This window comes from Pelecanus crispus, chromosome 8, assembly GCF_030463565.1.
Source record: "Pelecanus crispus isolate bPelCri1 chromosome 8, bPelCri1.pri, whole genome shotgun sequence".
Classification (NCBI taxonomy): domain Eukaryota; kingdom Metazoa; phylum Chordata; class Aves; order Pelecaniformes; family Pelecanidae; genus Pelecanus; species Pelecanus crispus.
In genome coordinates, this window is record NC_134650.1 from 10586694 (window position 1) to 10614393 (window position 27700).

Genomic DNA, 27700 nt, shown 5'->3' on the forward strand with positions numbered 1-27700 from the left:
GGGGGGTTTGGGGGCAGCGCATGGTCTATCGGGTGTCCAGAACACCCTTCTGCTGTGCACAGCCGTGCCTGCCCCAGCCTGTGCCAGCCCCAAGCCAGGCGCAGGGACAGGGACAGGGACGCTGCCTTTGTGCTGGGCTGTAATGAGATTTCTGCTTGGCTGCCTGGATAGAAAATCCCAGCTGGAGAATGTGAAAAGCCTCTCGGAGCCCCAGCAGCCTCCTGCCCCTGCCCACCCCAGGACATCTGGGGGTGCCTCCACCACAGCACCCACAGCACTGCCAGGGGGGCATTGGCACGAGCTCTGGCTTGGAGCGCCTGCTGTGCGGGCAGGCACGAGGCACCCACGGGATGCACAAGCCAGCGGCTTCGCTACCTCTTCACCCCACCGTACTGCTGCCATCCCAGCCCCGTGCTGCCACCAGTGCAGCCACCGCACGCCCAGGCTGGGGGTGCCAGGCACAGCCTTGGGGACCCCGGGCTGCACAGCACCGCCATGCCCACCCTCCCACCTGCCTGGGTACAGGCGCCAGCACCCCAGTGCCTCTGGCTATTGCTGCTCTCCAGTGAGGTCCCGGTGCTGTGGCACTATGTCCACAGGACCTGTGTGTGCAGGGTGGCACCGCTCTGCACCCCGGCCCCTCCAGCCACCCCCTTTTCCCCCACAGCAGCAGAAAATCCGCCTCCTTAAAAAGCGGGGAGCGGCTCTGCGGGCGCTGGGGGCTGCAAGGAGCAGGCTGTGCTGGGATGGGCTTTGCCGCGTGTCTTAATGGAGCCCTTCCCGCCCCCGGCGCCGTGCGCTGTTAATCTATTCTTGCAAATGGCTAATTTTGAAAATCCTCTTATCAGAATTAGGTCCTCAACATCCATATTTATTTACTTTTCATTTTCATAATCTTTCTGTTCCTCATGCAGCTGGGGTTGTTCTCAGGCTCCTGGCTCTATGGCCGAACATCCCTGTGCAGGATAAGGCCCAGGACGTCCCACGTGTGCTGTGCCATCCTGTGCTGTGCTGTGCCATGCCATGCCATGTCATGCCACACTCTGGCACATGTCCCTTGCATGGCACAGGTTCCTCGCACCCTCTGCTCTGCCGCTGACACCAGCAGTGCCGGTGCCGGCTCCCCACCGGAGCACCCTCCTGGCCCCAGCACCCCGCACAGCCCTGTCCCTGTCTGGCGCCGGGGTCCCGGCCGCATCCTGCTCGCGGGGCCATGCATTATGCATTGTTTATTCGTCAGCACCTTCCCCGTTTGTAACTCAATTAGGCAGACGGCGGTTTTGCTAATACAATGGTGTTTAATATTCAACTTCCTTAAATACCACAAATGGATGGGGCAGTGCACAGGCGATCCATTATACATGAGCTCAAATACCTATTTAAATATTTGATGGGAGTTTAGAAAATCTCGGGGCTGGCCTTGCCCACGGCTGCCAGGGCCGGGCAGGAGGTTGGGCACGGCACGGGCAGGGGCTCTGCCAGACCCCGTGACATGTGGGAGCTGCTTCGCCTCGGCTGGCCCGGCCGGACGTGGCACCCGGGGCACGTGGTGAGGGGGGAGCGGTGCCAGGGCGGTGCCAGCCACAGCCCGCGGAGCCTGGGTACCGCCACCCGCCGGTGATGCCTCCCTTCCACCTCCACCCCAATCCAATTTCTTTCAGGAGAAAGCCCTGGCACAACGGCTGCAGCACGTGGCTGAGCCACGACCACGGCGCACTGGAGAAGAGAATTAATTTTTAATTCCATCTTAATTACTCTGAGTAATAATCCATTTACAGCACCCAGTGGGGCCAGCGGTTCCGGCATCCCCCCGGGGTTGCGGTGGTGGTGGGATGCCCAGGGGCTGAGCACACTGTGCTGGGGGCACTAGGCCGGGCACCATGCTCCCCTCCCCGAGTCCTGTGGCTTCCCACACACTGTGGCCCCTCATGTCACCCCAGTGGGTGGTCAGGGGTCCCCATGGGCACGGGCCGGGCTGGCACAGCACCAGCGGCAGTGGGGGTTGGGGCTCCAGTAGCTGTGGAGCAGGATCCCTCTCATCCACCCCCTCAGCTCCTCCTCGACAAGAGGGAAAGGGAGCAGAATTGAAAGTGATCGCCCCAATCTGTATTAATTAGAGTCTATTAACTCATCAGCGCGCCCTGCTGCTTCCAAACCGACGGCCCGGCCATGCCGTCCTGCAGCGCAGGAGGGACATGCAGGGCGATGCTGCGCAGCCTCGTCACGGCACCTGCGTGGCATCATGCGTCACGAACACATGGCGAGGGAGCTGGGCGAAGCCAGGGGAGGACCGGGCATCCCTGGCACCCCCCGGCAGGCGGTGGGGCAGGCAGGGTGTGGTGGGCGCCCGGGCGGTGAGAGCGTTGCTGCTGGTACCACCAGCGCAGCGCCAGGAGCGGGAGCTGGAAGCCGTCCCAGGAGAGCGGCGCAAGGAGCAGATGGGGCTGGCACCGCGCCAGGGGCCCTGAGCCCCCTCCCCACGGCACTGCCCCGGGGTGGGCACAGCACTGGGCGCCCCGGCAGCATGGGTGCCATCCGCACCAGGTATCCCCTCCTTGCCCTGCCCTAGCACCTGGCCAGGGGGTCTGGCTGCCATGGGAGCCCGGGCTGGGGGTCCCAGCGCTGCGGGGGAGCTCACCCTGGTTCCCATGGCAGCCCCCTGGGAGCTCACGTGCGGCGCAGTGACTTCAGCAGGAGCAGATGGAGCCGTGAGGAGTAAAAACATCCTGTTTCCATGCAAATGCCATCAGTAATAACAAGCCAGCCTGAAGGAGGGTGGTTATCGCCATGCTGGGGCTCTGCCCGCGGCGGGCCGGGGGTCTCCTCTGCCAGCTGGCCCCCACCAGTGCTCGTGCGGGATGTGCCGGGGCTTGCGGCACTGCCTGGGGCAGCACGGCGGGACGGGAGCAGGCACAGGGGGTCCCCAGCAAGGGGGTGATGGTGGGAGATGGCTCTGGCCTCGCCGTGGGGCTGCGCTGGCAGTGGCCTCGGCTCTGCCCGGCACCGCCAGTGCTGCATCGGGGCGGCTGCAGGCCGCGGCACAGCTGGTGCCACCCGGGAGAGCCGTGCTGGCTTCACACCCGCTTCAGCTCTTGAAGGCGTCAGAGCAGTTGTTAATTGTTGGAGCCGCTAATGGAATTATCGCTGCGCGGCGCTGGGAGCTGCTGCCCGGCCCTGCCCCTGCCCCTGCCCAGCCCCTGCTGCTAAGAACAGGGGGCTGCTCAGCACCGCTGGTGCAGGCGCTGGCTCCCATGGGGTTCGGGAAGCACCTCGGGCACCCCAACACAGCCTCACCACCTTCGCCCCTCGCCCCTCGCCCACGCTGCAATCTGCCTGCCGGTGATGGCAGCGCTGCGTGCTGGGCACCTTGGCTGGGTGGCACGGGTGCCTGTGCCGCCCGCTGTGCGCAGGGACGGTGCGGGAAGGGAAGGGGCTGCATCCTGCAGCCAGGGCAGAGCCAAATCCCCTGGGAGCGGCCAGCCTGGCTGAGCGTGGGGGACCAGCTCCCCGTGCGCAGTGATGGTGGGGCCCCACGGGCGGCACACGTTCCCGCCAAGACGGTGGCCCCGCTTCTGTGACATTTAGCAGCATGAGACACCGCGCTCGCCCGTCGGCGCCGCGGCAGCTGGAGGGTGCAGGCAGGGTGCGGGCAGGACCCTCTTCTCCTGGGGTTGTCCCCCCTGGCCACCCGTGGGGTGCCAGGATGGGCTGGGGGACCCCTGGGCATCGCCTGGTCCGGGGAGGCAGCAGGGGAGGGAGCGGGGAGCGGGGTGCGGGGTGCGGGGTGGGTGCCGCGCCGAGGCGGGGGGAGAGGGGGTGCGGGGGGGGGGGGGGCGTGCTGGAGGGGTGCAAACCAGGGGTGCCGCGCCGGGGGCTGCTGCGCTCGGAGGAGGGTGCGGACCCCCCGCGCCGGGCCGGGGAGCGGCGGGGGGGATGCGGAGGGCGATGCAGGCGGGGGGGCGCGGTGCCGGGGGTGCGGAGCGGGGCGCGGGGCGGGGGGCGGCGGCGGGGGCGCGCCCAGCTGTTGCGCCGTCCCTTCCGCGGGCGGGTCCGCGCTCGCCGCCCCGCATTGGCGGCGCCCGGGCGGAGCGGAGCGGCGCGGCGGCGGGCGGCAGCAGCGGCGGGGCCGGTGGCGGTGGCGGTGGCGGGGCCGCCGGCGCCATGGCCCGCTGAGGGCGCCGCGGAGCGCGGCCCGCCCTGCTCCCTCGCCCCCCGCCGCGCCGCGCAGCGCTCCGCGGGGCGCGCCATGGGTGCGCGGCCGCGCCGCCGCCGGGCCCCCGCCGCCGCCGCCGCCGCCGCCACCGCCGCCGCCGCCGCCGCGCCGGGGCCGCTCGGTGCCCTGCTCGCCGCTGCCCTCCTCGCCGCCGCCGGTGAGTCACCGCGCGCCCCCGCGGGCACCGGGCGATGGGGGGCGGGGGGGGGGGGAGCGGCGGGGACCCGGCACCGGGCGCTGGGCAAGGTCACCCGGGGAGCGGCGGCGGGCGGGCGTCCTGCGGGGAGCCGGGTGCCCTCCCGGGGACGGGGCGCGGCGGGGGGAGACCGGGGGCCGTTCCCGGTGCGGGGTGCCCCCCCACCCCCCCGCTCGGCTGTGCGGTACCGGGGGGGGGGGGGGGGGGTGTTCCGCGGGGCGCCGGGTGCGCTCCCGGGCAGGAGGCGTGCGCCCTGCCCCACGACGGGCACTGCCGCCCGCCGCCCACGCGTGGCCGCACACGCGTGCCCAGCCGGCAGAGCCCCGGACGCTGCCCGCGCTGGGCGGGGGCTGGCGCTCGCCGCCTCGCCGGCACGGCTCGGCTCCCCCGGGGCCCTGCCAGCCCCGGGCACGAGTGTCCGCAGCGGACCCGCTCCGCGCGTGGGGTCCCTGCCCCACGCACAGCACCTCTGCCCCACGCACAGCATCCCCGCCCGCTGCAGGGGGTCCCTGCCGTCCCCATCACCTGGCCGAGACACGGGGGACCGTGGAGAGGGGTATAGCCTGGAGGGGTGCCGTCACCCCACGGGGGTGCGCGGGGGCGGCCGCGGCGTGGGGGGTATGCGGTGTTGCTGCAGGCGCGGACGGTCCGGAGCCCGGCTGCCCCCGGCTCTGCCCCCCCCCCCCCCCGCGCAGGACGCGGCGGGTGGGTAAGCGGGCTGGGCCGGACCCCCGGGGCTGAGCGGCACCGGCCGCCGGGCCGGGGGGCCGGGGGGAGCGGCGGGCGGGCGGGCGGCGGGTGCCCGGGGCTGGCGGCGGCTGGCCGGTGTCACGGCAGCCTGGAAGTGGCGGCTGCAGACAAAGGACCGGGCTGGGGGCGGGGAGCTGCGCCGGGCTGGACGTGCACTCTGCGGGGGGTCCGGCGGGGGGGGGGGGCTCTGCGCCCTGGGGGCTCGGCCCGCCGACCCTCCACCGGCCACCGGAGACGTCCCCGAGCCTGGCCTCGGTGCGCTAGGCGGGCACCCAGGGGGGTGCAGCCCCCGTGCTCCCCGCACCCGTCTTTCCCGGCCGTGCACCCCGGGGACCCCGCGCCCAGCGCTCCCAGCGTGGCCCCGTCTGCAGGGGGACACTGCAGAGCCGGCGCAGTGGGTGACACGGTGGGCGGGCACCCCTTGGGTGCAGGGGACCCCGTACGCAGGGTGCTGTGGGTACTGACCCCCAGCTGGTCATGGAGCACTGCTGTCCCCACAGCACCCATGGGGCCTTGGTGACCCACAGATGGAGGTGAGAGACAACGGGACAGGGGGTGCGCCAGGCCACCCCACGCCGGCTCTGCAGCGGGAGGTGTGGGGGTTCTGGCAGTGCCAGTGCAGGCTCGGGGCAGTGTGGTGCAGGAGCTCGTCCCCGCGCTCGCTTGGCAGGCAGCTCACAGCCGGCCGCGGCGCGACTGAGCCCAGCCACCTGCGCGGCCGCCGCTCGGCACAAACGTGGCAGGGCTGGGCCTCTGCGCACCGGGTGCTGCTCCAGCCTGGCATGGCATGGCATGGCATGGCACAGTATGGCATGGCAGGGCACCCCTTCCCCAGGGGTGCCGAGGCACGGGTTGGGGACAGGGAAACCCAGATATCCAGGCAATGGGTCCCTGCCTGCAGCCATGGCGGAGCATCCCGGGTGCAGGCTGCCTGCTCTGCTGCCGGTGCCCGCAGGGGAAGGGCGAGAGCAGCAGCGAGGGCTGGGGCTCACCCGCGAGCAGCAGCGCAGGGTGCGCACCCGAGGCACGGGGGCTGCCCAGCTCGACTGTCGCGCTGGCAGCAAGGTAAGGGCACAGGGGCAGGGTCCTTCCCCAGAGCTGCCCCTGGCCCAGCGCTGCCATGGGCCATTCCCCTTCCCCCTGGCACCTGCGGCAACTGGTGCCAGGCCCCAGAGCACGTCCTGCCGCCAGGCTGGCACTCGCTCCTATGAGTGTGACCCACACAGGCACCTGCCCCAGCTCTCTGGCCACAGCCACGGGCTCTGCTCTCACCGTGCATGAGCCACATGGTGCCGCCGGCTTCACCGGGCTGCCGGGGACCCTCAGGCTCCAGCAGGCAGCCCCCAACCACTGCACCCCACAACTTGGTGCCCCACAGCCTGACACCCCAGGTCGCTGCATCCCATCAGCACCCCACAACCTGCGCCTGGCTGGGCACCGGTGCCTCCGTGGGGCAGGCAGGAGGGCAGGCCGGTGGGCAGGGCTGGCGCGCGCCGGGCAGCCGGGAAGCTGCCGTGCCGGCTGTCAGCGCGAGCGCGCGGCAGACGCAGCCCGCCCAGGGCTGTTTGTTCTGGCTCGGTGCCATGCGGGGCTGGCACTACATCAAACTGTGCGGAGCCTGGCAGGTGCTTGCGGGAGGGGACCAGGGTGCTGACAGTGCTGCTAGGGGCTGGGCACCCCCAACACCACCACGGGCACCTCACAGCCGTGGGTGCGGCTGAGCGCTTGCCCTACCTGGGTGGTCAGCAGCGCCCAGGACCACTGGTGCTGGTGCCCGAGGGATGATGGCACAGGGACCGTGCACCATGCATGTCCCACCATGCCCTGCCCTGCACCCAGGGGTGCACCCTCAGTGCCAGCAACGTTCCGGCTGTCGGCACCATTGCTGCTCCGTGCATCATGCGTCCGCCCGCGGGCAGGCTGGGGTGGGCTGCTCCACGGAGTGCAAATTGGGACCCTGTCCTCATCCCAGTCAGGCCCAGTTGCCCAGTACCCCTTCTCCCTGCCGCCTGCCTGTTTTTTGGGTGCTGCTCCCAGGTGGGTGTCAGGCAGATCACAGCTCACCCTGGCCCCCCCAGACCCTGCCCAGCCTGGGGCTCCTGCCCGCAGGATAGGGGTCTGGGGTCCCAGCCCCCTCCAGCCAGCCCTTGCTGCTGCAGGTTTATGGGGTGCCAGGGCTGCCGTCACAGCCACGTACTACCCATGAGTGGGAGAGGGAGAAGATGTGGGGCCAGACCCTGGCACCTGGGACTGTTGCATGGCTGGAGGGGCCTTCCCCAGCCCTCCACCCAGCTCCCCCCGCCACTCTGGCGGGGACACGGGGCTGAGGGTGACCTTGATGCTCCTCCTGGCGGGGCCAGGGCTCAGCGGGAGCATTTGCTCTTTGCTGTCAGTTAAAGGAGAGCCAGGAAAGTCGCTTGGCTCCCCGGGCTCAGGACCCCAGCGACAGCCCTGGCACTTCGGGCTGGGCCAGTCCTGTCCCCCTGCCCCCCCATCCAGTGCCAGGCTGGGCTGGGGGAGCCTCCCCCCCCCCCAAGCCGGGGCCAGGATGGGACCCTCTCCCTGTGCAGTGCTGATGACAGGGGCTGTCACAGTTTGGCATGGGTCCTGTGGGCACGCTTTGTCTGGGGGGGCTGTGGGGCTCAGCGGGAGCCCAGGTCTGGCAGGGAACAGGACTCTGTGTGTGCCATGGGGCTGAGAGGGGACTGGCTCTGTGGGTGCCTGGGGAAGGGTGCCCAGCACTGGGTGCCAGGGCTGGTAGCCCCCAGGCAGGCAGAGGTGGTCCCTAGGGAGGGGCTGCCACCCCCGGCTGCCTTTGCCAGCTCTGTTGTCCCCAGACCCCAGTCACGGGGCAGCGTGGGCCAGGTTTGGGCATGATGGGGCCGTGCAGTCCCCTTGGTGGGCGCTGGGGTGGGGCAAGGGCACAGCCCGCCGGGAACCCTGCCCACCCTGGCACATGCTAATTGCATGTAATGGGGAGAGCTTTATCAGCTCAAATCCGTAATTAGGCAGCTCCATTGTCATGCAAACCCGCCTGACTAATTCATTCATAACGAGCACTCGCTTAATCAGCGCCCAGACGCTGCCACGCGCTCGCCAGGAGACAGGCACCCTCCGGCCCCCGCCGCCCCCACCCAGCCTCTCCCGTGGCCGTGGGGCTGGCACACGTGGGGCACACTCCTGGGGGGCCAGGACAGCGGTCAGCTCGTGGAGACGTGCCGGGAAACTGGGGACACGGTCCTGGGGCAGGCGGGGGCACCCCCCGGGGGCACTGTGCCCACTGGAGCACAGGGGACGCGTCGGCGCTTTGTGCCCTTTGTCACATCGTCCCCGGTGCTCGCCACGTGCCAGGCTGGCCGGGAGCCGGGCCGCGCTGCCCGACGTTGGCATCCGACCCTGCTGGCTCCCTGCCTGGCCGGGGCTGGCACAGCACCCGGCTGGCATCACCATGGGGGCTGCACGGGGTGGGAAGGTGGGCGCAGGGGGAGCGTTTGCCGATGCCCAGATGCTCCAGGTGAGCATTGGAGCCACCATCGGCAGCTGGGCAATGCCGGGTGATGCCGTGGCCCCTGGCTGGAGGTCTCCCAGGGGCAGCACCGGCTCACTGTGGCTCGGAGCCAGTCTCTCCCGGCAGGATGGTGCTCAGCTCAAAGCCTCAGACAAGCTTTTTGATGGCAGCGAATTGTGCCAGCTCCGCGTCCTGCAGAGAGCAAAGTGCCAGTGGCGGGAACCCCTGTGTACGGCGTGGCAGGCAGGGCTGGCACCCCCAGGCTCCCCCGGGCACTGCTGGACATCTTCTGCCCTCCCTGACGCCCACCCTTCACTCATTTAGGCCAGCGCAATTGGCAGCGATTATTACTTTAATTACCTGCTGCCGGGGCGCAGGCCGGGCGCTGGTGAAGTGTGAGGAAATCTTTCATGTTAATGGCGTGCCAGGCCTGGCGCGGGTGCGATGGATGGGGCGCCAGCTGGGATTGAATCCGCTGGCTGCAAAGCCTGCGGGGATGTGGGGAGGTCCCCGGAGGGGGGCACAGCCGGTGGGGGCAAGTGCTGGCTTCGAGGTGGCCACCTCGCTGCAGGGCAGCCAGTGCCAGGCAGGGGCGCAGGCAGGGGACGGGGACAGAGGGAGGCTGGGGCAGGGCTGCCGGGTCTGGCTGGGTGCCCTGCCGGGGATGGCCGATGCACTGGGCCCGGCTGGGCAGCAGCGTTTAGGGCAGACCCGTGCCATTGGAGCGCTCTCCCACTGCAGGCAGCTGCCTGCACCCTCCCGGGGGCAGCTGTGCCGAGTGGGCGCACACCGGTGTGCCGGTGCTGGGGGCTGGCACTGCCGCAGCTGCCAGCGGGCAGCCTCTCCTCGCCAAGAACACGCTGACCTTCCCAGCGTCTGCTGGCAGCAGGCACTGAGGTGCCCAGCGTGCTGCTCTCGGCACCGCCGGAGAGCGTGGCACGGACACCGGGTGCAGGATCAGGCCCTTGAGGAGCAGAGGGACCAGGCTTGGGGGGGGTGGCACCCGCTGGCATGCGGTGGGTCCTGGCAGGGCACCCCCGCGCTGGGCAAAGAAGCTCTCTGCGGTCTCTCCCTGCCCAGTAACACTAGTATACCTGGTGTTTCTGATGCTGGGGGGCCCAGGCGCCGTGGTGAGGGGCCGCAGGTGTCAGCGGCTGGGGGACACAGGGAGCAGGGGGGCTCTGTGCATGGGGAGGGGGCCGGGAGCGGCTGGGCGCCCCGCAGTGCTGGGGTGAAGGCGGGTGCTCAGCGATGGGTGCACCCGTCCCCTCTGCAAGCCGCGGTGGGGGCCGCAGCCCTGCTCCCCGGCCCAGCCCCCAGCACCCTGCCCCTTCGCCAGGCCTGCCGGCACGCTCGTTAGCCCGTGTAGGCGGGGGATAATTGATAATAAAGCCCTGCTTAATGCGCTGGCTTTACCGGCCGGCCGTGATTTATCGGCGCTGGTAGCAAACCGCGCTCCCAATCACCCCTCTGGCTGCCGACACAGCGGCCGGCCAGGGCCGTGCCCCTGCCACGGTGGGGGGGGTTCTGGGGGGGCGAGCGGGACGCTGCACCCCACCATCCCCCCGGTCCCTGTCCCCCATCCCCGCCAAAGTTCCCCGGTTCCCTTTGCCAAGGTGACATAAGCATCTCGCCTGTTTCCATGGCGACGCAGCGGCAGGTGAGCGGAGAGGCCGACGCGGTGCGGGAGCCGACACGGCGCCACGTGGGGGGCTGCTGCCCACGGGGCTCCCACGCTGCACCCGCGCCCACGGGCTGGGGGTGCCCACGGTGCACGGGGGCGTCTGCAGGGGGAGGGTGCCCGTGGGGCGTGGGGTGCCCGCAGGGTATGGGGCACCCGTGGGGCATGGGGTGCCTGCAGGGTGTGTGGCACCCACAGTACGTGAGATGCCTGTGGTGTTTGGGATAGCCGTGCTGCGTGGGGTGCCTGCGGTGCGTTGGACAGCCACGGGGTGCACGGGCTGCCCGCAGTGCATTAGGTGCCCATTGTTCACGGGGTGCCCGCGGTGCATTGGGTGCCCCTTGTGCATGCAGTGCCCACAGTGCATGGGGTGCCCGTGGTGCATGGGGCGCCCACATCGCAGCCCCTCCACTCCCTCGCCGGGGCTCCAAGCCAGCTCCAGCCTCCTGGCCGTGCCGCATGGCTTTGTCCATGACTGCACCACGGCACGGAGCCCCGCCGGTGCCCAGCGTGGTGCCAAGCAGTCCCCCACCCGGGGGCTCTGTGGGGTGCCTGGCAGCCCCCCGGCTCTGCCGCTCACTGCACGTCCCCAGCTTCGTTTGTGGCCCGTGGTCCCACCCTGCCCGCAAGGCACCGGACACCTCGTTTGGGTGGGCAGCTGGGGGGGCTCCGTGCCCATCCTGCCCCCCTCACCCATGGCTGCTGGCCCCAGGGCTTCCCGCACCCCTCCGCTCAGCCGTGATGAGTAGACGCACAGCTCGGTGACCGCCGTACTCATTTCACGTGTGATTAAAAGGCCGGCCCTGCAGCACCGCTCCCGTGTTCACCCCGGCATGCCAGGAGGTAGCGGTGGTGCTGTGCAGCGGCAAACCTGGTATTTAATAAATAAATTGGCGGTGCGAGCCACGGGCGGTGCGGCGAGCTGTGCCGCAGCCGGCACTGGGGACGGCACCGCGCCGGGGACCGCAGTGTCTGTCCGCGCCATGACCCCCCGGGCTGGCCCCGGGCTGCGGCTGGGGGGGTTGTTAAACCAGTGAAATATGAAATGCCTGTATATCCCCGACAGGGGTTTTAATTAAATTAATTGCCAGCGACATTGTAAAAGTGCTGATGGGGTAATAACCGGCGCGTTATGGTGGCCGTTTATCTTCCCCGCGTAAATTAGCTGCTGCACCTTGCCCGTCCCGGCGGGCATCGCGGTGGGCTCGCTCGGCACCCGCTCCCCGGCTCGGAGGGGCCTGATCCAGCCGGGGGGAGCAGCGGGGCCCGGAGCCCCCCCGGGGGACTCAGCCAGGGCCTGAGGGACACCCACGTCCCCCGCATCCCCGTCCCCGTGGCGCAGGCAGCCGTGCCAGGCAGGAGCTGGCCGGGGTGGGCATGGGCAACAGGGGTCCTGTGGGTGCGTGGGGGGCGGCGGGCGGTTGCCAAACGAAGGCACTTAATTACTGCGCATTCCATCCCATTTAATTGCTTATTAAATCCTAACCAGCCAATTAGCAGCAGCAATTACAGCTTCATTCAGTGACACAATCGCTATTTTATCGTTTGTTAATCACATGCTTATTTAGGGCCCTGGTTTATTAACTCTTTCCGCAGTGGGTGCCGGTGGGGTGGGGGGAGTGGGGGCACCTGGCCTTGGCCAGGCTGGGGGACGCAGGCACCACGGGACCGGACTGTGCCACGTCCCCAGCACTGCTGTCCCCGTGGGGACCCTGCCCTGGTGCGCAGCACCCAAGTAAAGCTGGGGGATGCCCGACCCCCCCAAGGGACGCGCGTGCAACCCTGAGCCGCCCTCGCCACGCTGGGGACAGCCGGCCCCCGTGTGCTGTGCCTGCGCCCGCCGAGGCAGGCGCCAGCAGCACGGGACAGGGCGCATCGCTGTGCCACCCTGCCGCGTCACCGGGGCGTGGGGTGCGCACCCCACCGCTCGCCCTGCATCCCTGTGCCACCCCAGGGTGCGGCCGAGCAGGATGCGGCCCCCGGCCGGCGCCTCGCGGCGTGCTGGGGAGGGGGGGCGGCGGGTGCCCCGGGAGGCGTGAGCGATGGCCCTTGTTGGTCACACTACATTTCCTTTTCATTAGCGCTAAGTGCGGACATGAGGGATCGGCGCGGGTTCAGCGGGCGCAGCCACCGCATGGCTGCTCTCCCTGATGGATGGCAGGGCCGGGAGGGGGCTGCCGCATCGCCGGCGGGGGGGTGGCGGCGGGGCACGGGGCCACCGGCACAGGGCCACGCTAGGACAGGCGATCGCCCAGCCCAGGCACGCTGGAGGTGGCCGAGCCCCCCGTCTCCCCACAGGTGCTCAGCAAAGCGCGACCGTGGCCAACCCGGTGTCCGGCGCGTCCCCGGACCTGCTGCCGCACTTCCAGCTGGAGCCGGAGGACGTCTACATCGTGAAGAACAAGGCGGTGAGCCTGGCCTGCCGCGCCACCCCTGCCACCCAGATCTACTTCAAGTGCAATGGCGAGTGGGTGCACCAGGGCGACCATGTCACGCAGCACAGCACCGACCGTGGCACCGGTGAGCGCCGGTGGGAGGGACGGCGCCGGCCCTAGTCACGGGGAGCCGTGTGCGCTGCTCTTGGCGGGGGGGTGCATGGGGCTGGGGCTGCGGGGACCGCTCCCGGCATGCCGGTGCTGACGTGCCGCCCGCCGGTGGCAGGGCTGCCGGTGATGGAGGTGCGCATCGAGGTCACCCGCCAGCAAGTGGAGAAGATCTTTGGGCTGGAGGAGTACTGGTGCCAGTGCGTGGCCTGGAGCTCCTCCGGCACCACCAAGAGCCAGAAAGCCTTCGTGCGCATCGCCTGTGAGTGTCTGCGGGTGCCCGGATGGGGCGCGGGGTGCTGCCCCCCACCCCCCCGTCACCCCTGCGCCTCCCCAGATCTGCGCAAGAACTTCGAGCAGGAGCCGACAGCCAGGGAGGTCTCCATCGAGCAGGGCATCGTGCTGCCATGCCGCCCTCCCGAGGGCATCCCCCCTGCCGAGGTGAGCCCCCGTGGGCCGGGCCGGCAGGTCAGGATGCGGCTGGGGGTGCCCCTTGCCCGCGGGGACACCGTGGGTGCTCCCCAGGGGGGGTGGCCCAGCCGGGCACCTGGTGACGTCCCCGTGCCCCGCAGGTGGAGTGGCTGCGCAATGAGGAGCTGGTGGACCCGGCGCTGGACGCCAACGTCTACGTGACGCCAGAGCACAGCCTGGTGCTGCGGCAGGCCCGCCTGGCCGACACCGCCAACTACACCTGCGTGGCCAAAAACATCGTGGCCCGTCGCCGCAGCGCCTCCGCCGCCATCACCGTCTATGGTACGGCCCCACCGCGCCTGTCCCCGCCGCGCTGCCCCGGTGTCGCCCTCCCCGTCCTGTCCCTCCCCACGTCCCCCATCCCAGCGAGGCGCTGACGGGTCCGTCTCCACCCAGTGAACGGCGGCTGGTCGACATGGACGCAGTGGTCAGGCTGCAGCACCAGCTGTGGACGGGGCTGGCAGAAGCGGAGCCGGACCTGCACCAACCCCACGCCCCTCAACGGGGGTGCTTTCTGTGAGGGCCAAAACGTGCAGAAAACCGCCTGCACCACCCTCTGCCCAGGTACCCGCCCTGCCCGGGGCACCGCAGCCGCCCCCCGCCGTGCCGATGCTGCACTCCCCGCGCCTGCACCCATCGCAGTCCCTGTCCCCCCAGGTGTCTCGTCCTCTTGCCCCCGTGTGTCCGTCTCTGCCGGCCCCGGGGCAGGGGAGGGGGATGGCAGCGGGGCGCTGACCCCCGGCTGTGCCCGCAGTGGACGGCGCCTGGTCGGAGTGGAGCAAGTGGTCGGTGTGTGGGGCCGAGTGCACGCACTGGCGGAGCCGGGAGTGCTCGGAGCCGGCACCGCGCAACGGGGGCCGGGATTGCCGTGGCCCCGAGCTGGACACCCGCAACTGCACATCCGAGCTCTGCAGCCACGGTGAGCGCGGTGGGGACGGTGGGGGTGACCCCCGGGACGGGTGCACGGGGGATGCCCATGGGTGCTGACGCCCTGCCCCGTGCAGCCACCCCCGGCGCAGAGGACGTGGCACTGTACGTGGGGCTGGTGGCCGTGGCCGTGTGCCTGGTGCTGCTGCTGCTGGTGGGGGTGCTGGTGTACTGCCGCAAGAAGGGGGGCCTGGATGCCGATGTGGCCGACTCCTCCATCCTCACTGCCGGCTTCCAGCCCGTCAGCATCAAGCCCAGCAAGGCCGGTGAGCGAGGGCTGCGGGGATGGGGCTGTGCAGCTGTGCGGGGACACGGTGTCCCTTGGGATCTGGGGGTGGACGTGCCCCTTGGGGTACCCTGGGCAGGGGCTGTGTCCCGTGGGGTCCCTGGTCCCTATAAGGTTGGTGCTGTGTGCTCCGGGGGTCCCAGGGGTGACTGTGTGTCAAGGGTCTGTGCCGTGGGGCAGAGGCTCGATGCCCTTTGGACCCCCAGGGGTGGCTGTGCCCCATAGGGTCCTTACTGTGGGGCAAGCGCCATGTGCCCCACGTCCCCTGGGGCTGGTTGTGCTGCCGCGTTGCCAGCGGGGACCCCCTATCCTGGCTGTGCCCCGGTGCCACGGCCCCCTGCTCTGTGCCGCAGACAACCCCAGCCTGCTCACCATCCAGCCCGACCTCAGCACCACCACCATGACCTACCAGGGCTCGCTCTGCCCGCGCCAGGACGGCCCCGCCAAGCTCCAGCTGCCCAACGGGCACCTGCTGAGCCCGCTGGGTGCCGGGCGGCACACGCTGCACCACAGCTCGCCCGCCGCTGAGGGCGCCGACTTCGTGGCCCGGCTCTCCACCCAGAGCTACTTTCGCTCCCTGCCCCCGCGGCACCACCAACATGGCCTACGGCACCTTCAACTTCTTGGGGGGGCGGCTCATGATCCCCAACACAGGTACGTCGGGGTGGGCGCGGGGTGCCGGAGCATCGCCTGGTGCGGGTGCATCCCCATGGGGCTCCCCCCGCACCCCCCCCCCCCCCCCCCCCCCCCCCCGCCTGCACCCCCCCCACCCAGGGATCAGCCTGCTCATCCCACCTGATGCCATTCCACGGGGGAAGATCTACGAGGTCTACCTGACCCTGCACAAGCAGGAGGAGGTGAGGTAGGTGCCGTGGCCGGGGCTGCCGGGGCACGGGGCTGCCGGGGGGGGGGCTGGCTCCGCTCAGCTGCCCCCATTGCTGCCTCAGGCTGCCCCTGGCCGGCTGCCAGACGCTGCTGAGCCCCATCGTCAGCTGCGGCCCCCGGGGGTCCTCCTCACCCGCCCCGCCATCCTGGCCATGGGGCACTGCGTGGAGGCCAGCGCTGAGAACTGGAGCATCCGGCTGAAGAAGCAGTCGTGCGAGGGCACGTGGGAGGTGAGCGCCTGCCGTGGGGCTTGAGGGGGTCGACAACCCCTCGGGTCACCGAGGAGGGGGGGATGCCTGTGTGCAGGGTGCATCTCTGCCTGGGTGTCGCAGGACGTGCTGCAGCTGGGTGCCGAGCCGTGCACAGAGCTCTACTACTGCCAGCTGGAAGCGCAGGCTTGCTACATCTTCACGGAGCAGCTGGGGCGCTTCGCCCTGGTCGGGGAGTCCCTCAGCATGGCAGCTTCCAAGCGCCTCAAGCTGGTCCTGTTCGCACCGGCTGCCTGCCCCTCGCTCGAGTACAACATCCGCGTCTACTGCCTCAGTGACACCCAGGATGTCCTCAAGGTACCGGGGGTCCCCATGCAGCACCCCCCCCATCCCAGCTCAGGGTGAGGGCCTTGCAGGCAGGGCTGGGCTCCCAGGGTGCAGCAGCTCCTGCCTGATCGCTGCCTGTGCTGGCAGGAGGTGATCCAGCTGGAGAAGCAGCTGGGGGGGCAGCTGATTGGAACCCCCCGGGTGCTGCACTTCAAGGACAGCTACCACAACTTGCGCCTCTCCATCCACGACATGCCCAGCTCCCTCTGGAAGAGCAAGCTCCTTGCCAGTTACCAGGTGAGGAGCCCGGCCAGTGAGTGGGGATGGGGATGGGGGTTGACCCTGCCACCCTGACCCCCCACCACCATCACCCTGCCGCAGGAGATCCCCTTCTACCACATCTGGAGTGGGCTGCAGCCGTTCCTGCACTGCACCTTCACCCTGGAGCGCCTGAGCCCCAGCACCTGCGAGCTGGCCTGCAAGATCTGGGTCTGGCAGGTGGAGGGCGACGGGCAGAGCTTCACCGTCAACTTCAACATTGCCAAGGTGAGGGCAGGGCTGGGGGGGTCCCAGGGGTGACCCTGGGATGGGTTTATATCTTCTCTATCTCCCCCCGGTGCTCTCCCCTAGGACACGAGGTTTTCGGACTGGCTGGTCCCTGACAGCGAGGTGGGCGCCCCAGCCCTGGTGGGCCCCAGTGCCTTCAAGATCCCCTTCCTCATCCGCCAGAAGATCATCAGCAGCCTGGACCCGCCGGGCACCCGGGGAGCTGACTGGAGGACGCTGGCCCAGAAGCTCAACCTTGACAGGTGGCCTGGGATGGGGACAGCATTGGGGATGGGGTGGCATGGTGGATGGGGATGGGGGGCTTCTGGCCTCATCCTGCACCTATGGATGGATGCTGGAATGCTGTGGGACCCTGGGAGCAGGATGGTGCCCAAGGTGAGGCGGGCACGGGGCTGGTCCTGGGGTGCGGAGCCACCCCTGTGCCCTGACGTGGTCCCTCTGTCCCCCCCCAGCCATCTCAGCTTCTTCGCCTCGAAGCCCAGCCCCACGGCCATGATCCTCAACCTGTGGGAAGCGCGGCACTTCCCCAACGGCAACCTCTCGCAGCTGGCCGCCGCCGTGGCCGAGGTGGGCAAGCAGGACGGTGCCCTCTTTGCCGTCTCCGAGGCCGAGTGCTGAGCACGGCGGGGGGCCCAACCCCGCTCCCGGGGGACCACCGCCATGGGGTGGGGGGGGCCCTGGCCGGCCCCTGGGCCCCCGCTGTCCCGCAGCCCATGGGGAGGGCTGCCCAGCCCCCTTGCGAGAGAGGGATGCCCGTGCCCCATGGCAGATGGGGTCCCCCCAGCGCTGCGGCGGCGGGGCTCAGCCCGGCCCCGGGGGTCCCACAGCCCCATGGCGGGGGGCCAGGGGGGCACTGGGTGTGCGTCGTGCGTGCGGTGCCGTCGTGCTGTCTGCGTGTGGGGCCGGGCGGCCCCGGGCCCCGTGCCGTGTTGTGTAAAGACCGTTTTTTTAATTCTGTATTAAGTGCATTCAAGTATTTACACTTGGCCTTATGTACATAGCGGTGCCGCGGGCAGGGGGTCTGCCAGACGTGAATGTAAATAAATTCGATATATATTGCTATGTGGGGCTGTGCCCGGCCATGCGCTGCCCCTCCCCCCTCAATGTGTCCCCCCCAGAAGCCAGAGGTGCAGAGCAAAGCACTTTATTGGGGTGATGGTGGTGGCAGTGGTGGCTGGCCCTAGGGCTCGGCACCACGGCAGGCCACAGCCGCCACGAGCGCAGCCCCTTTCCCTGAGCCGTCTTCCGACCGCAGGAAGGTGACGGTGCAGTTGGGTGCCAGGTCCTGCAGCATCTGCTGGAGGTGCTGGGAGAAGCTGGAGGGAAGAGGAGGGGGAGGGTGAGGGCTGGTGCTCCCCACCCTGGGGCACCCCATGGCTCCCCTGGATCCCTGCCGTAGGGCATAGGTCCCCAATGGGTGCCTGTCACCCCAGCCCCACTCACCGCGGGTGCATCTTGTACAAGGTGCCGTCTACACCCACAGTGACGGCCAGCTGGGCCAGGCCCCGGTTCTCCCGCATCTTCTCCACCACGGCGGCCAGGCCAGCGGCGCAGAGCTGGGCCGCCCGCAGGGACACGGTCTGGCACACCTCCCGCACAAGCATGCTGTCCTCAAAGTTGGCCTGGAGCTCCAGGTCCTGCAAGATGGCCTGTACCTGCCGCAGGGCCAGCCCATCGCTGCCCCGGATCAGAGGCACCGTTAGCACCGCCGTCCCCATCACCGTCCCCATCCCACGGGCTGGAGGTGGCATCACTGTGCATGCACCCTGTCAGTGTAGCGTGGCCCCTCCTGGGGCTCTGGCTTCACAGCCCCCGCCCCGCGCTAAGGGAGCCCACCGGAGTGCAACACTCACATCTCGATGGTAGAGAGGAACTTGGTCTGGAAGATGTCCCTGGTCTGGAGCTTGGGGCAGGGCTTGCCACGGAACAGCAGCCGTTTCTCCACCAGTGCCAGTAGGATGTGGCGCACGATCTCACCCAGGTACATGCCGCTGATGAGCTTCTCGAACCTGCCCCAGGCACAGCCCTGGCACCCTTAGCCGGACACAGCCGCCCCCACCCGGCCCCCTCCCTGCCCAGGGGCCCTCGCCCACCTCTGCTTGCCTGCGTTGATTGTTTTCTCATCCACCAGCCGGTCAAAGACGGTGAAGATGTCATCCAGGCAGCCGTTGTCCCCAAAGGCCCCCCACTCCATGTTGATGCACATGCGGCCCTGCTCCCCCTCCGCGGTGCCCACGTTCTGCATCTCCTCCATGTAGCAGGCGTTGGTCCCTGTCCCTGTGGGCCCCACGCTGGTGTCACCACCACCACAGCCCTGGCAGAGCTGCCTGGCGCCCCGTTGGCCAGGCCAGGTGGGCTGGTGGTGAGGGGATGGGTGCAGAAGTGCTCCTCACCCACGATGAGGCCAATTTCACATTTGGGGTCATCGTAGCCACAGGACATCATGGTTCCCACCGTGTCGTTGACCACAGCCACCACCTTCAGCCCTAAGTGCTGCCAAACCAGACACACGCACACACGAAGCTTAGTGGCACCCAGCTGGCTCCTGGGGCTGGCACCACCTGGGTGCGGGGTGGCACCCTGGGGACAGGACGGGCCCCAGCCCTTCCCTACCTGTTTGCGCTGGGCAGCCTCCCGCAGCAGCTGGACCACGTCCTGCCCCACGCAGCCTGAGGCGCTGAAGCCTTTCGTCCAGCTCAGCAGCACTGCCTGCAAGAGAGGCAGGAGCAGGGGCCGGGCAGCTGCCTCATACCTGTACCCAGGGGCCCTCCCCACCTCCCTAGGGCTGGCGCTGCCCCCTCACCTTATCCAGGCCCAGCTGCTGGCAGGGAAAGGAGAAGGTGAAGCCGAGAGGCAGGACCTGCTCCATCAGGTCCTGCTTCAGCTGGAAGTCCATGATGCATTCAATGATGTGGTCGAACAGCTGTGGAGAGTGGCCATGGTCTCAGGGGCCAATGGGGTGATGCTGTGGGGGTCTCCCAGCCCCAACCTGGGCCCGTGGGCAGCAAGGGGGGAAGCAATTCCCACCCTTCACCCCGTCCCTCAGCCATGGGTCTTCAGCCTCACCGCGTCGCCAGTGCCCTGCATGACAGCAGTTGGGATGACGTAGATCTCGCTGGCCACGCGGATGCCATCCTGCGCCACGCGTACCACCAGCACCCGGAAATTGGTCCCCCCCAGGTCCAATGCCAGGAATTCGCCTCGCTCTGCGGGGAGCCAGCATGGGGCATCAGCAGGGTCACAGCCTCCCCAGCACCCCCTTCCCCAGGCCCCCGGCCCTCACCGGTGCCGTCGGGCGTGCCGCGGACATAGGTGGGCAGCATGCGGACGGAGGCATTGGCGTTGGTCTCCCGGCCCAGCCCCAGCTCCATCTCCTGCCTCATCAGTGCCTGGACGCGCTCCAGGTCGGTGCGGCTGAGCCGCAGCGGGGCCAGCAGCTTGTCCACCTCACGGCGCCGGGCCGCCAGGCGCAAAGCCACTGCTGTCACCATGGCTGCCCCCCGCCCAGTCCCGTCCACAGAGGGCAGGAGGGTGGCTGTGCACTCAGGGGCCAGCAGCCCTGTCACACTCTGCAGGATCTCCCCAAACCTGCCGGAGGAAGAAGAAGATGGTGAGGGCAGGGCATGAGGCATCCCGCTGGGGTGGGACCCCACCAGAGCCCCAGGTCCCTCCTCACCTGGTGTGGCCCCGGTACAATTCGCCGTCCACCCCCACGTTGACCACCAAATGCTCCAACTCCCGGCTCTGGCATATATGGCTGAGGATGGCAGCCAGTCCGGCAGCGCAGAGTGCAGCGGCGCGGCTCACCACTGCCCGGCAGATCTGCTGCACCCGGCAGCAATCCCGCTCACTCGGCTGCAGCCCCAGAGCCTCCAGAGCCATCCTCGCCTTGGTCATACCTTCCTCATTGCTGCAAGGGAGAGCGCAGCGCTGGCTTACAGGCCACGGGCTCACCCATCACCGCCTTCCCCCTGACCCGTGGCAGATCCTGGCCCCCAGACACTCACTCAATGATCTCCAGGACCTGCTGGGTCTTGAGCACATCCTTGGTCCTCAGGACAGCGGCACTGCTCCTGGTGAAGAGCGCTTTCTCTGCAGCCAGGGCAGTCAGTGCATGCCGGACGATCTCCCCCAGGTACAGGCCACCCACCAGCTTCTCAAACCTGTGTGCAGCCCAAGCAGGGGTCAGTCATCCCCCCCGGCACCCCTCGGCCCTTTGAGAGCACCCAGGAGCATCGCAGGGGACCATGTGCTCCTGTTGGTGGGGCCTGGTGTGCTCAGGGATGGATGGGGAGCCCCAGGGACCCTGCCCTCGCTGGTAGGTGGGAGCACCTCTTCTCCCCAGGGTTGGAGGATTCCTCGTCCACACACTGGTCATAGGGGGTCAGGATGTCGCTCAGGGTGCCATCGTCCCCAAAGCAGCCCCACTCAGTGTTGACACACATCCGCCCACTGGTCTCCTCTGCCATCTCCACGTGCTGTGCTTCAGCCATGAAGCAGCTGTTGGTGCCCGTGTCTGCGGGGAGTGATGGGGGTGAGCACTGGCACAGCCCCCCCCAGCACCCACCACCCTGGCACACCGGGTGCCCGCTGCTCACCCACGATCAAGGCGACCTCACAGGGTTTCCCCCCCATGCTGCAGGTCATCATGGTGCCCACAGTGTCATTCATCAGGGCAACGACGTCCACGTGGCAGAGCTGGCCGGGCACAAAGCGAGAGCATCGTCAGCCCCTCCACAGGGGCAGCTCCCAGCCAGGGCCCCCCACCCCACAGCCCCCCACCTCCTGCTTGTTGATGGCTGACTGCAGCAACTGCACAACATCCTTCCCCTCCACGTCACTGCAGCTGAAGCCCTTGGACCAGGAGATGAGTTCGGCCTGTGGAGAGCACGTGGCCAAGCCGTTGCCTTCCACCACTGGGCTGGCTCCGCTCCCCACCGATGATGTGCTGGGGAGGAGGCAGCCATGGCCGTGGGGCAAGGTTGTCCCCGCTCACCTTGTCCAGCTGCGTCTGCCTGCAGCTGAAGGGGAAGACGAAGCCCAAGGGGAGGTGATGCTGGGGGCTGCTGATGCCAGCCAGGAACTTGTGCACGCATTGTGCAATGAAGTCAAAGAGCTACAAAGGCACAGCCGGGGTGACTGGCTGCTCCCCGTTCCCCAGCACCCAGGCTGCGAGAGGCAGCCCGGAGCCCCAGCACCAGCCTGGAGCCCTGCCGAGCCCCCGTGGTGCTGGGCAGCCCCGCACCAACCACCCTCTGCCCTGGCCTCCTCGTACCGCTTCCCCCTTGCCCTGCATGATGTCCCTTGGCATGTCGAAGGTCTTGTACGTCACTTGAGGGCTCTGGTTCCCGTCACCCAGGAGGGTCACCAACAGGGTCCGGACATGGCTCTGGCACAGCTCCACCACCAGCAAGTCGCCCTTCTCTACAGGGGAGCAAAGGCAGTGTCAGGCAGAGACCTGCTCTGTGGCAGATCCCCCAAAATCTGCTTCTCACCCTGTCCCAGGGACAGTCACTCACCCATGGGGGAGGCTCCTGAGAGCCTGAGACCACCAAGGTCCTACCAAGGGAGCTCCTGGTCTCTGTCCCTGAACTGGGGACTGGCAGAGGCAGTGCAAGGGCAGCTTATGGACCCCATAACTGGCCAGAGACTGGTGCACCCCTCCCTGGCACCCCTAGGGCCACATCCAGCGAGGCGTGCGGGGCTGCAGGTAGCAGAGCAGCCCGTCCCCAGGCTGGGCTGTCCTACCGGTGCCATCAGGCGTGGAGCAGATGTAGGTGGGCAACATCCGCACGTTGGCCTGTGCATGCGTCTGGCGGCTCAGCCCCTTGCGCATGGCCTGCAGCATGCGGCCCTTCACCGCCTGCAGCGTCTCCAGTGGGATGGTGAGCGCCAGCAGAGCTCGTTGTATCTGGGGAGGGCTTGTTAGGGTAGGCCTAAAGGGCGGGGGATGCCTCTCACTGGGTGTGGGGCAGGGACGAGCCTTACCGGTGTGCAGGTGGGACCATCATTCCGGTGGCCCAGCTGATGGCTCCCTGGGGACCTGCATGGAGGGAGGTGGCATGTCACCCGCCACATCCCAGCCCACAGGACAGGACACAGGCCTGCCCGAGCCCAAGCACACGAGCGGGGCTGGGGGTTCCCATCCCCGGCTCTGCCTCCCACCTCCCCTCTGCGTCCCTGCTCCACGGGGCCGCGGTCTCAACAGCATCGTTGCTTTGCAGTGTCCTTCCACTGCAATAGTGACCCAGCAGCCGGGGGTAGAGGGGGCAGCTCTGCCCCACGACGGCGATGGTGCCGGGGCCGTCCTCAGGGGCTGTGGGAGAAGGGGGCTGCCCCTGCCTCGCCCTGCCCGCGTCTCCCCTCCACCTGCAAGAGGCCGGAGGCTGGTCTCTCCCCTGCCCAGGGATGTGCAACAGCGGGGGGGCAGGGGGAGCCTGCTCAGCCCCATCCCCGGCCCCTTCCGCGGCCTCCCCACGCTTGACTTCGCTGGGCCGCCGCCGGGTCGGAACCCCTCACCGGTTCAGGGCCGGGCGACCCCGCTCCTCGGGGCCCAGGCCCCGCCGGAGTCGGGGGTCCGGGCTGGGGCCGGCGGGGCTCTGCTCCGGGGGCGGCCTCGCCGCCCTGTCGTAGCGGCCGGGCTGGGGCAGGGCGCGGTGGCGCTCAGGGCTGCCCATGGCTGCGGGGCCGCTGGCGGAGGGGCGCCCGTTGCCACCGCCGGGGTGACCGTTGGCGGCGCCGGGGTGACCGTTGCCACCGCCGCTGCCGTTGCCCCGGCAACAGAGGCAGCGCCCGCGGGCGTCCCGCCCCGCCATTGGCCGGCCCGCCGCGCCGCCGGCCCCGCCGCGGCCAATGGGCGCCCCCGCGGGAGGGGCCGCTCCCCGCCGCCCCGGGCCGGGCAGCGCAGCGTCGCCCTCGGCTCCCATTAGCGCTTTTAAGTCCGAGTTTTAATTAGCTCCGCGCCAGCTCGTCCCATTAATTAAGCAGGACAGGGATGCCCCCCCCCCCACCCCCGCTCCGTTCCCGGTGAGGGGCTCCGCGGCAGGGCGAGGATGCTCCCGGGGAGCGGGGGGCCCAGCCCCGGGCTCCGTCCTCCCCGCCACGGGGCCCAGGCTCCCGGCCCAGCTGCCTGGCGCACAGGGCGGGCACCAAGGACACGGGGACACCGCGGCGGTGGCTTCACCGCCCCCTGCAGCCCCGGGCTGCGGCTGTCAGCTGGCACCACGGTGCCCTCCGCAGCTCCCCGCTGGGAAAGTCACGGATGTGCCAGGCCACAGAGCGTGGGGCACCGCAGCCCCCTGCCCGGGGGGGGTCCCCGAGCTCACACCACCCCCCCGAAGCCCGAGGACAGGCCTCGGGAAATGTGATTTTGGACACACCGACTGCTGTTCCTCCTCTCCTCCCTCCAGCACCTCCCATTCCCCAGAGGAAGACAGCACCGCTCCTCCGTGTTGCTGCAGTTTCATAAAAACATACATAAATATATTTCCATTTCTTTAACAGAGAGCAAAGCTGCACAGGCACCTATAAAACACACAGTCACTTCTCCACCCGGCGCTCCCTGCACAGGTCGTATAAAACATATAAAAGGGGGTTGGGAGAACAAGGCTGCGGGTGAAGCAGGGGTACGGTGCCGCGCAGACCCTCGCTGGGGCGCGGGGAGCTGCCGGGGGGGCCCACTGCACCGCCGGCCTCAGAACTTGCGCTTTCTCCGGCGGCAGCCTTTGGTCTGCTGCTGGCTGCCCAAGCGAAGAGCCGCATGCGGCTCCAAGTCTACCATGCAGTCCGTGGCTTCCGAGAAGGAGACGCCGAAAGAAAGGTGCTGAAGGGAGCTGGGGCTGTCTGCCACCGTCCCCCCGGCTCTGGCTGAGAGTGGGGGAGGGGACTGTTGGTCTCCTAGTCCAGGGAGGGGGGTCCCCGCATCAGCACCTGCAACAAGAGCACACGTTAGCCCTGCCTGGCTGCCCTCCGGCGTGAGCCATGGGCAAGGGGAGGAGGGTGCTGCTCAGAGCATTTCTCCCCACTCATCTCCTCCTGCCCTTGGACCCGTGGGGGGAAGCACTGGTGCGCAGGCAGGGAGGGCAGCACCCTGCCACCCCCCGAGGAAGCTGGATATCTCTTGATGCAATGGCTCCGAGCACACTCCTACCCCTGCAAGGGCTCTGGGCACTGGCACAGGTCCAGCGGGCACAGGCCGGGATGCGTGCAGCCAGCTGCGGAATGACAACCGCCAGCTAAGCCCACAGCCTCCTGCTCTGCTCCAAAAGAACAGACCCCTTCAAGGGGAAGTTGCTGTCCCAGCACAGCCCAGGAGCGCAAGGGGAGAGCTGGGAAAGGGCAGCCCTGACTCAGCCAGGCAGGCACGGAAAGCAGCTTCCCACCTGCAGACTTGCTCTCCGAGAGCTCCAGCATCCTGAGGAGTCCCCTCTCCTGCCTTCCAACGTCCTGCCAAGGAGAGGAGAACTGTCGTCACAGCGCTGCCGTGAGGGAACCCCATAACCGGGGTGGCCCCGTGGCCGCGCATTCCCCCAACCCACGGGGTCAGGCTGGGCACAAGTGACAGTGCTGCATTTCCAGGCCTCCAGCTGAGCACAGCCAGCTGCCAACGGGAAGGGGACTGCCCCGTGCCCAGCCTGGCTGGTGCCCGAGCAGAGGCAGCTGAGAGCCATTAATAAAGCAGAGCCCAGTACGAAGGGAGGCCAGGGTGCAGGAAACCATCCCCAAGCCCAGCCAGTGAGCACAGGGCTGCAACAGAGAAATCTGGGCACCAGGGGCTCTGCCATGGCTTGGGCACATCCCCCAGCACCGTGCCTCTGAGGGCAGGCCCGTCCTGCTCTGTCCGAGGGCACAGGGGCTTGGTGCTGGAGGGAAGGGCCTTCCTCCAGGGCACGGCCAGACAAGGAATGCACACCTCGAGCCCCCTCTCAGCCCCTGGGAAGATGCAGCTGCACTCGTCATGCAGGCTAAGGGAAGACCACTTGGCCTGGCTGCTTTGAGCCTTGCTGGCCCAGCAAAGTCCCCTCTCTTGGCTGCTCCCTGCCCCCAGAACTGCTCTAGGAGGCACTGGCATCCCGCTGTGGGGTTGGAGCTGCAAAGCACCCCAAAATGAGCCATGGCAGGAACCCACAAGCCCAACAGTGCCACTAGGAAGCTTTCCAATGTCTCAGCCCATGCCCAGACATGACCTGCTCCCCTCGGTGAGCTGCCACCTCAGCACAAGGCACGGCCAGAGGAAACACAGAGCCTTGCCGAGCCGTCCCAAAGGGCCGCCTGGCATCCAGCACCTTTCCCCCATGCCCTGTGCCCGTGTGCAGGACCCCGCACACCAGCCGGCCGTGGGGCGCAGGGACAGAGTCAAACAGCCCCCACACAGCCGGTCACATGCAGGAACAGACGTGCCCTGCAGTACTCTGAACCACACAGCGCTTTGGCTGTATCCCAGCCAAAATCATCAACCAGAAATCTCATCATTTGCATCTGAATCCCCAAAGGGCTGAGGCCTGTGATGGATTTAAGGGATTATACGAAACTAAGACATCATGTTGCAACTTCATGCTGAGAATCACATTTCTGAGTGCAGGCAAAGCTGCAGCGCTAGGGCTTTGCCCGCAGGAACCAGCGGGAAGACCCGGAAGAACCCTCTCTGTGCTCCCCCGGGACCACCACGAGCAGGAAAAAGCACGGTGGGGGCCAACACCTGGTGAGTGACTGCAAGCCAGCTGCTACCCATGCTCCTGCCTCCCACCTCCCCTAGCAAGGCACATTCCTCACACCCGGCACACCTCCACCACACTTGCTCCCCAACATCTCTCCCGGGATGCTGTGGTTTGCTCCCGGCACCGAGTGGTTCTCCCTGCTCTGGCTCTGAAGCTTTCCCCATGGGAAAGGGCTTGTGGATAGAGTCAGATACGCTTGTCACCCTGAGACTGCCCTCCACTCCATCTACATTCAGCCGAGGAAGCCTGCAGGACTGAGTGAGGCACACTGGCAGCGGGACAGCCCTAGCTGCCTGCCTGCTGGAGGTTACTGGCAGCTCCGCTGGATTAGCTCACCCCTGGGACCGGTCCATGCTCTCGCAGAGCGTCGTGGGAAGGAGGGCAACAAGTTCTCTGGCCACGGCAGCCCACAGGGACAGGCAATGCTACACCAGGTCAGCTCATCCCGTCAACCAGGGAAAACTGCTCCTGCTGCCAACCCAGCCCCAAACCCAGCGCAAAGCAAAGGAGACGGTCTGCAGGGTCGCCCCTCACCTTGGCGCTTCGCAGCCTCCTGGTTCCCTGAGCTTGCCTAGCAGCCTGAAGGCAGCTGTCCACGTGCCTCTGATACTGCAGCAGTGGCACCAGTGACTTACAGAGGTAGCACTTCTCACACCTGCCAGGCAGCAAAGGACAGAGCACTGCATTAGGATTCGCCCTGCACCGGGCTCCCAGCCACCAGCAGTGACTTTCCTCCTCCAGGCCACGCCACGGAGAAGACATGTCACCAGATCAGGTCTCGCTCAGTGGGGTCAGGCCGGCACCAATCGCAAAGGCTGAGTGATTATCAGTTTTCCCTGCCTGTTCCTCTGTATCCTGCTGCTGCAGCAGCGGGACGGTAATCAAATCTGCTCATCTAACTATCTCAAACACCACTGATTTCTCCCCAGACATAAAGCACCCTGTCAAAATCCACAGAAATGAAGTGCGAGGGCTTTGCAAAGGGGAGTTAAATTCTGCCTGAAAGGCAAACCAAGTGTGTTAAATCAGAGAGACATTTTACCAGGGCTGGATGAACTTGTCTGACTAGTAAATCAAGTCTTTCTCTGCACTGTCTCCATTTTACATCATGCCACGTTGGGAGAGGAATGCAGAGCACATGCTCCTGCTGGGGGGCTGCCACAGCGTGTTCCTCAAACCCCCTCATTTGTGTAGAAGATGCCCGGGCTCACGCAGGACGACTTGAGTGTGCTTGGGAAGAAAATTATCCTGGGTGAAAGGAGATGAAGGTCAGGCGTGGATTTACACAGCTACACTCGCTTCCACACCAGCTCTCAGTGGGGACCGAACCATGCAGAAGAGGGCACTGGTTCTTCAGGAGGGGAGCATCCACCCGGAGAGCTATTCAGGAACGGACCATCTCCAAGGAGAGATGAGCCCCC

The 27700-nt window shown here is 68.0% G+C and overlaps 3 protein-coding genes across 9 annotated transcripts in view; 1 reads left to right on the forward strand and 2 right to left on the reverse strand.

Annotated features, from left to right (window-relative positions):
* The first annotated feature begins 4246 nt into the window (after positions 1–4246).
* On the forward strand, positions 4247–17181 carry UNC5A (unc-5 netrin receptor A). The gene is given in 18 exon segments (XM_075715091.1): positions 4247–4370; positions 12647–12868; positions 13010–13153; positions 13229–13332; positions 13464–13644; positions 13759–13926; positions 14117–14281; positions 14367–14555; positions 14929–15155; positions 15157–15229; positions 15350–15437; positions 15523–15569; positions 15572–15690; positions 15793–16026; positions 16144–16293; positions 16378–16542; positions 16627–16805; positions 17016–17181. Coding segments are annotated over 18 exon segments (2745 nt in total).
* Positions 17182–17743: 562 nt separating this feature from the next.
* Positions 17744–27041, reverse strand: HK3 (hexokinase 3). The gene is made up of 21 exons (XM_075715821.1): positions 27031–27041; positions 22729–22956; positions 22688–22695; positions 22552–22598; positions 22312–22474; positions 21839–21987; positions 21560–21679; positions 21346–21441; positions 21162–21261; positions 20896–21079; positions 20571–20726; positions 20240–20473; positions 19847–20151; positions 19630–19769; positions 19367–19486; positions 19177–19272; positions 18957–19056; positions 18657–18840; positions 18417–18572; positions 18007–18240; positions 17744–17879 (listed from the first exon to the last, which is right to left on the reverse strand). Exons 1-21 carry the CDS (start codon positions 27039–27041, stop codon positions 17744–17746), a joined length of 2967 nt encoding a protein of 988 aa, XP_075571936.1.
* The window catches only part of UIMC1 (ubiquitin interaction motif containing 1), a 38987-nt gene continuing 35510 nt past the window's right edge, over positions 24224–27700 (reverse strand). For 4 of the 7 annotated variants that reach the window (XM_075715823.1, XM_075715824.1, XM_075715825.1 and 1 more), the window contains 3 exons: positions 26814–26934; positions 24945–25008; positions 24224–24492 (listed from right to left, as the gene is read on the reverse strand). In XM_075715823.1, the coding sequence (XP_075571938.1) occupies positions 24257–24492; positions 24945–25008; positions 26814–26934 (421 nt within the window). In that variant the 3' untranslated portion in view covers positions 24224–24256. Of the gene's footprint in view, positions 24493–24944; positions 25009–26813; positions 26935–27700 lie in introns of those variants that run through there. The other 3 variants (XM_075715828.1, XM_075715829.1, XM_075715830.1) reach the window with 3 other exon arrangements.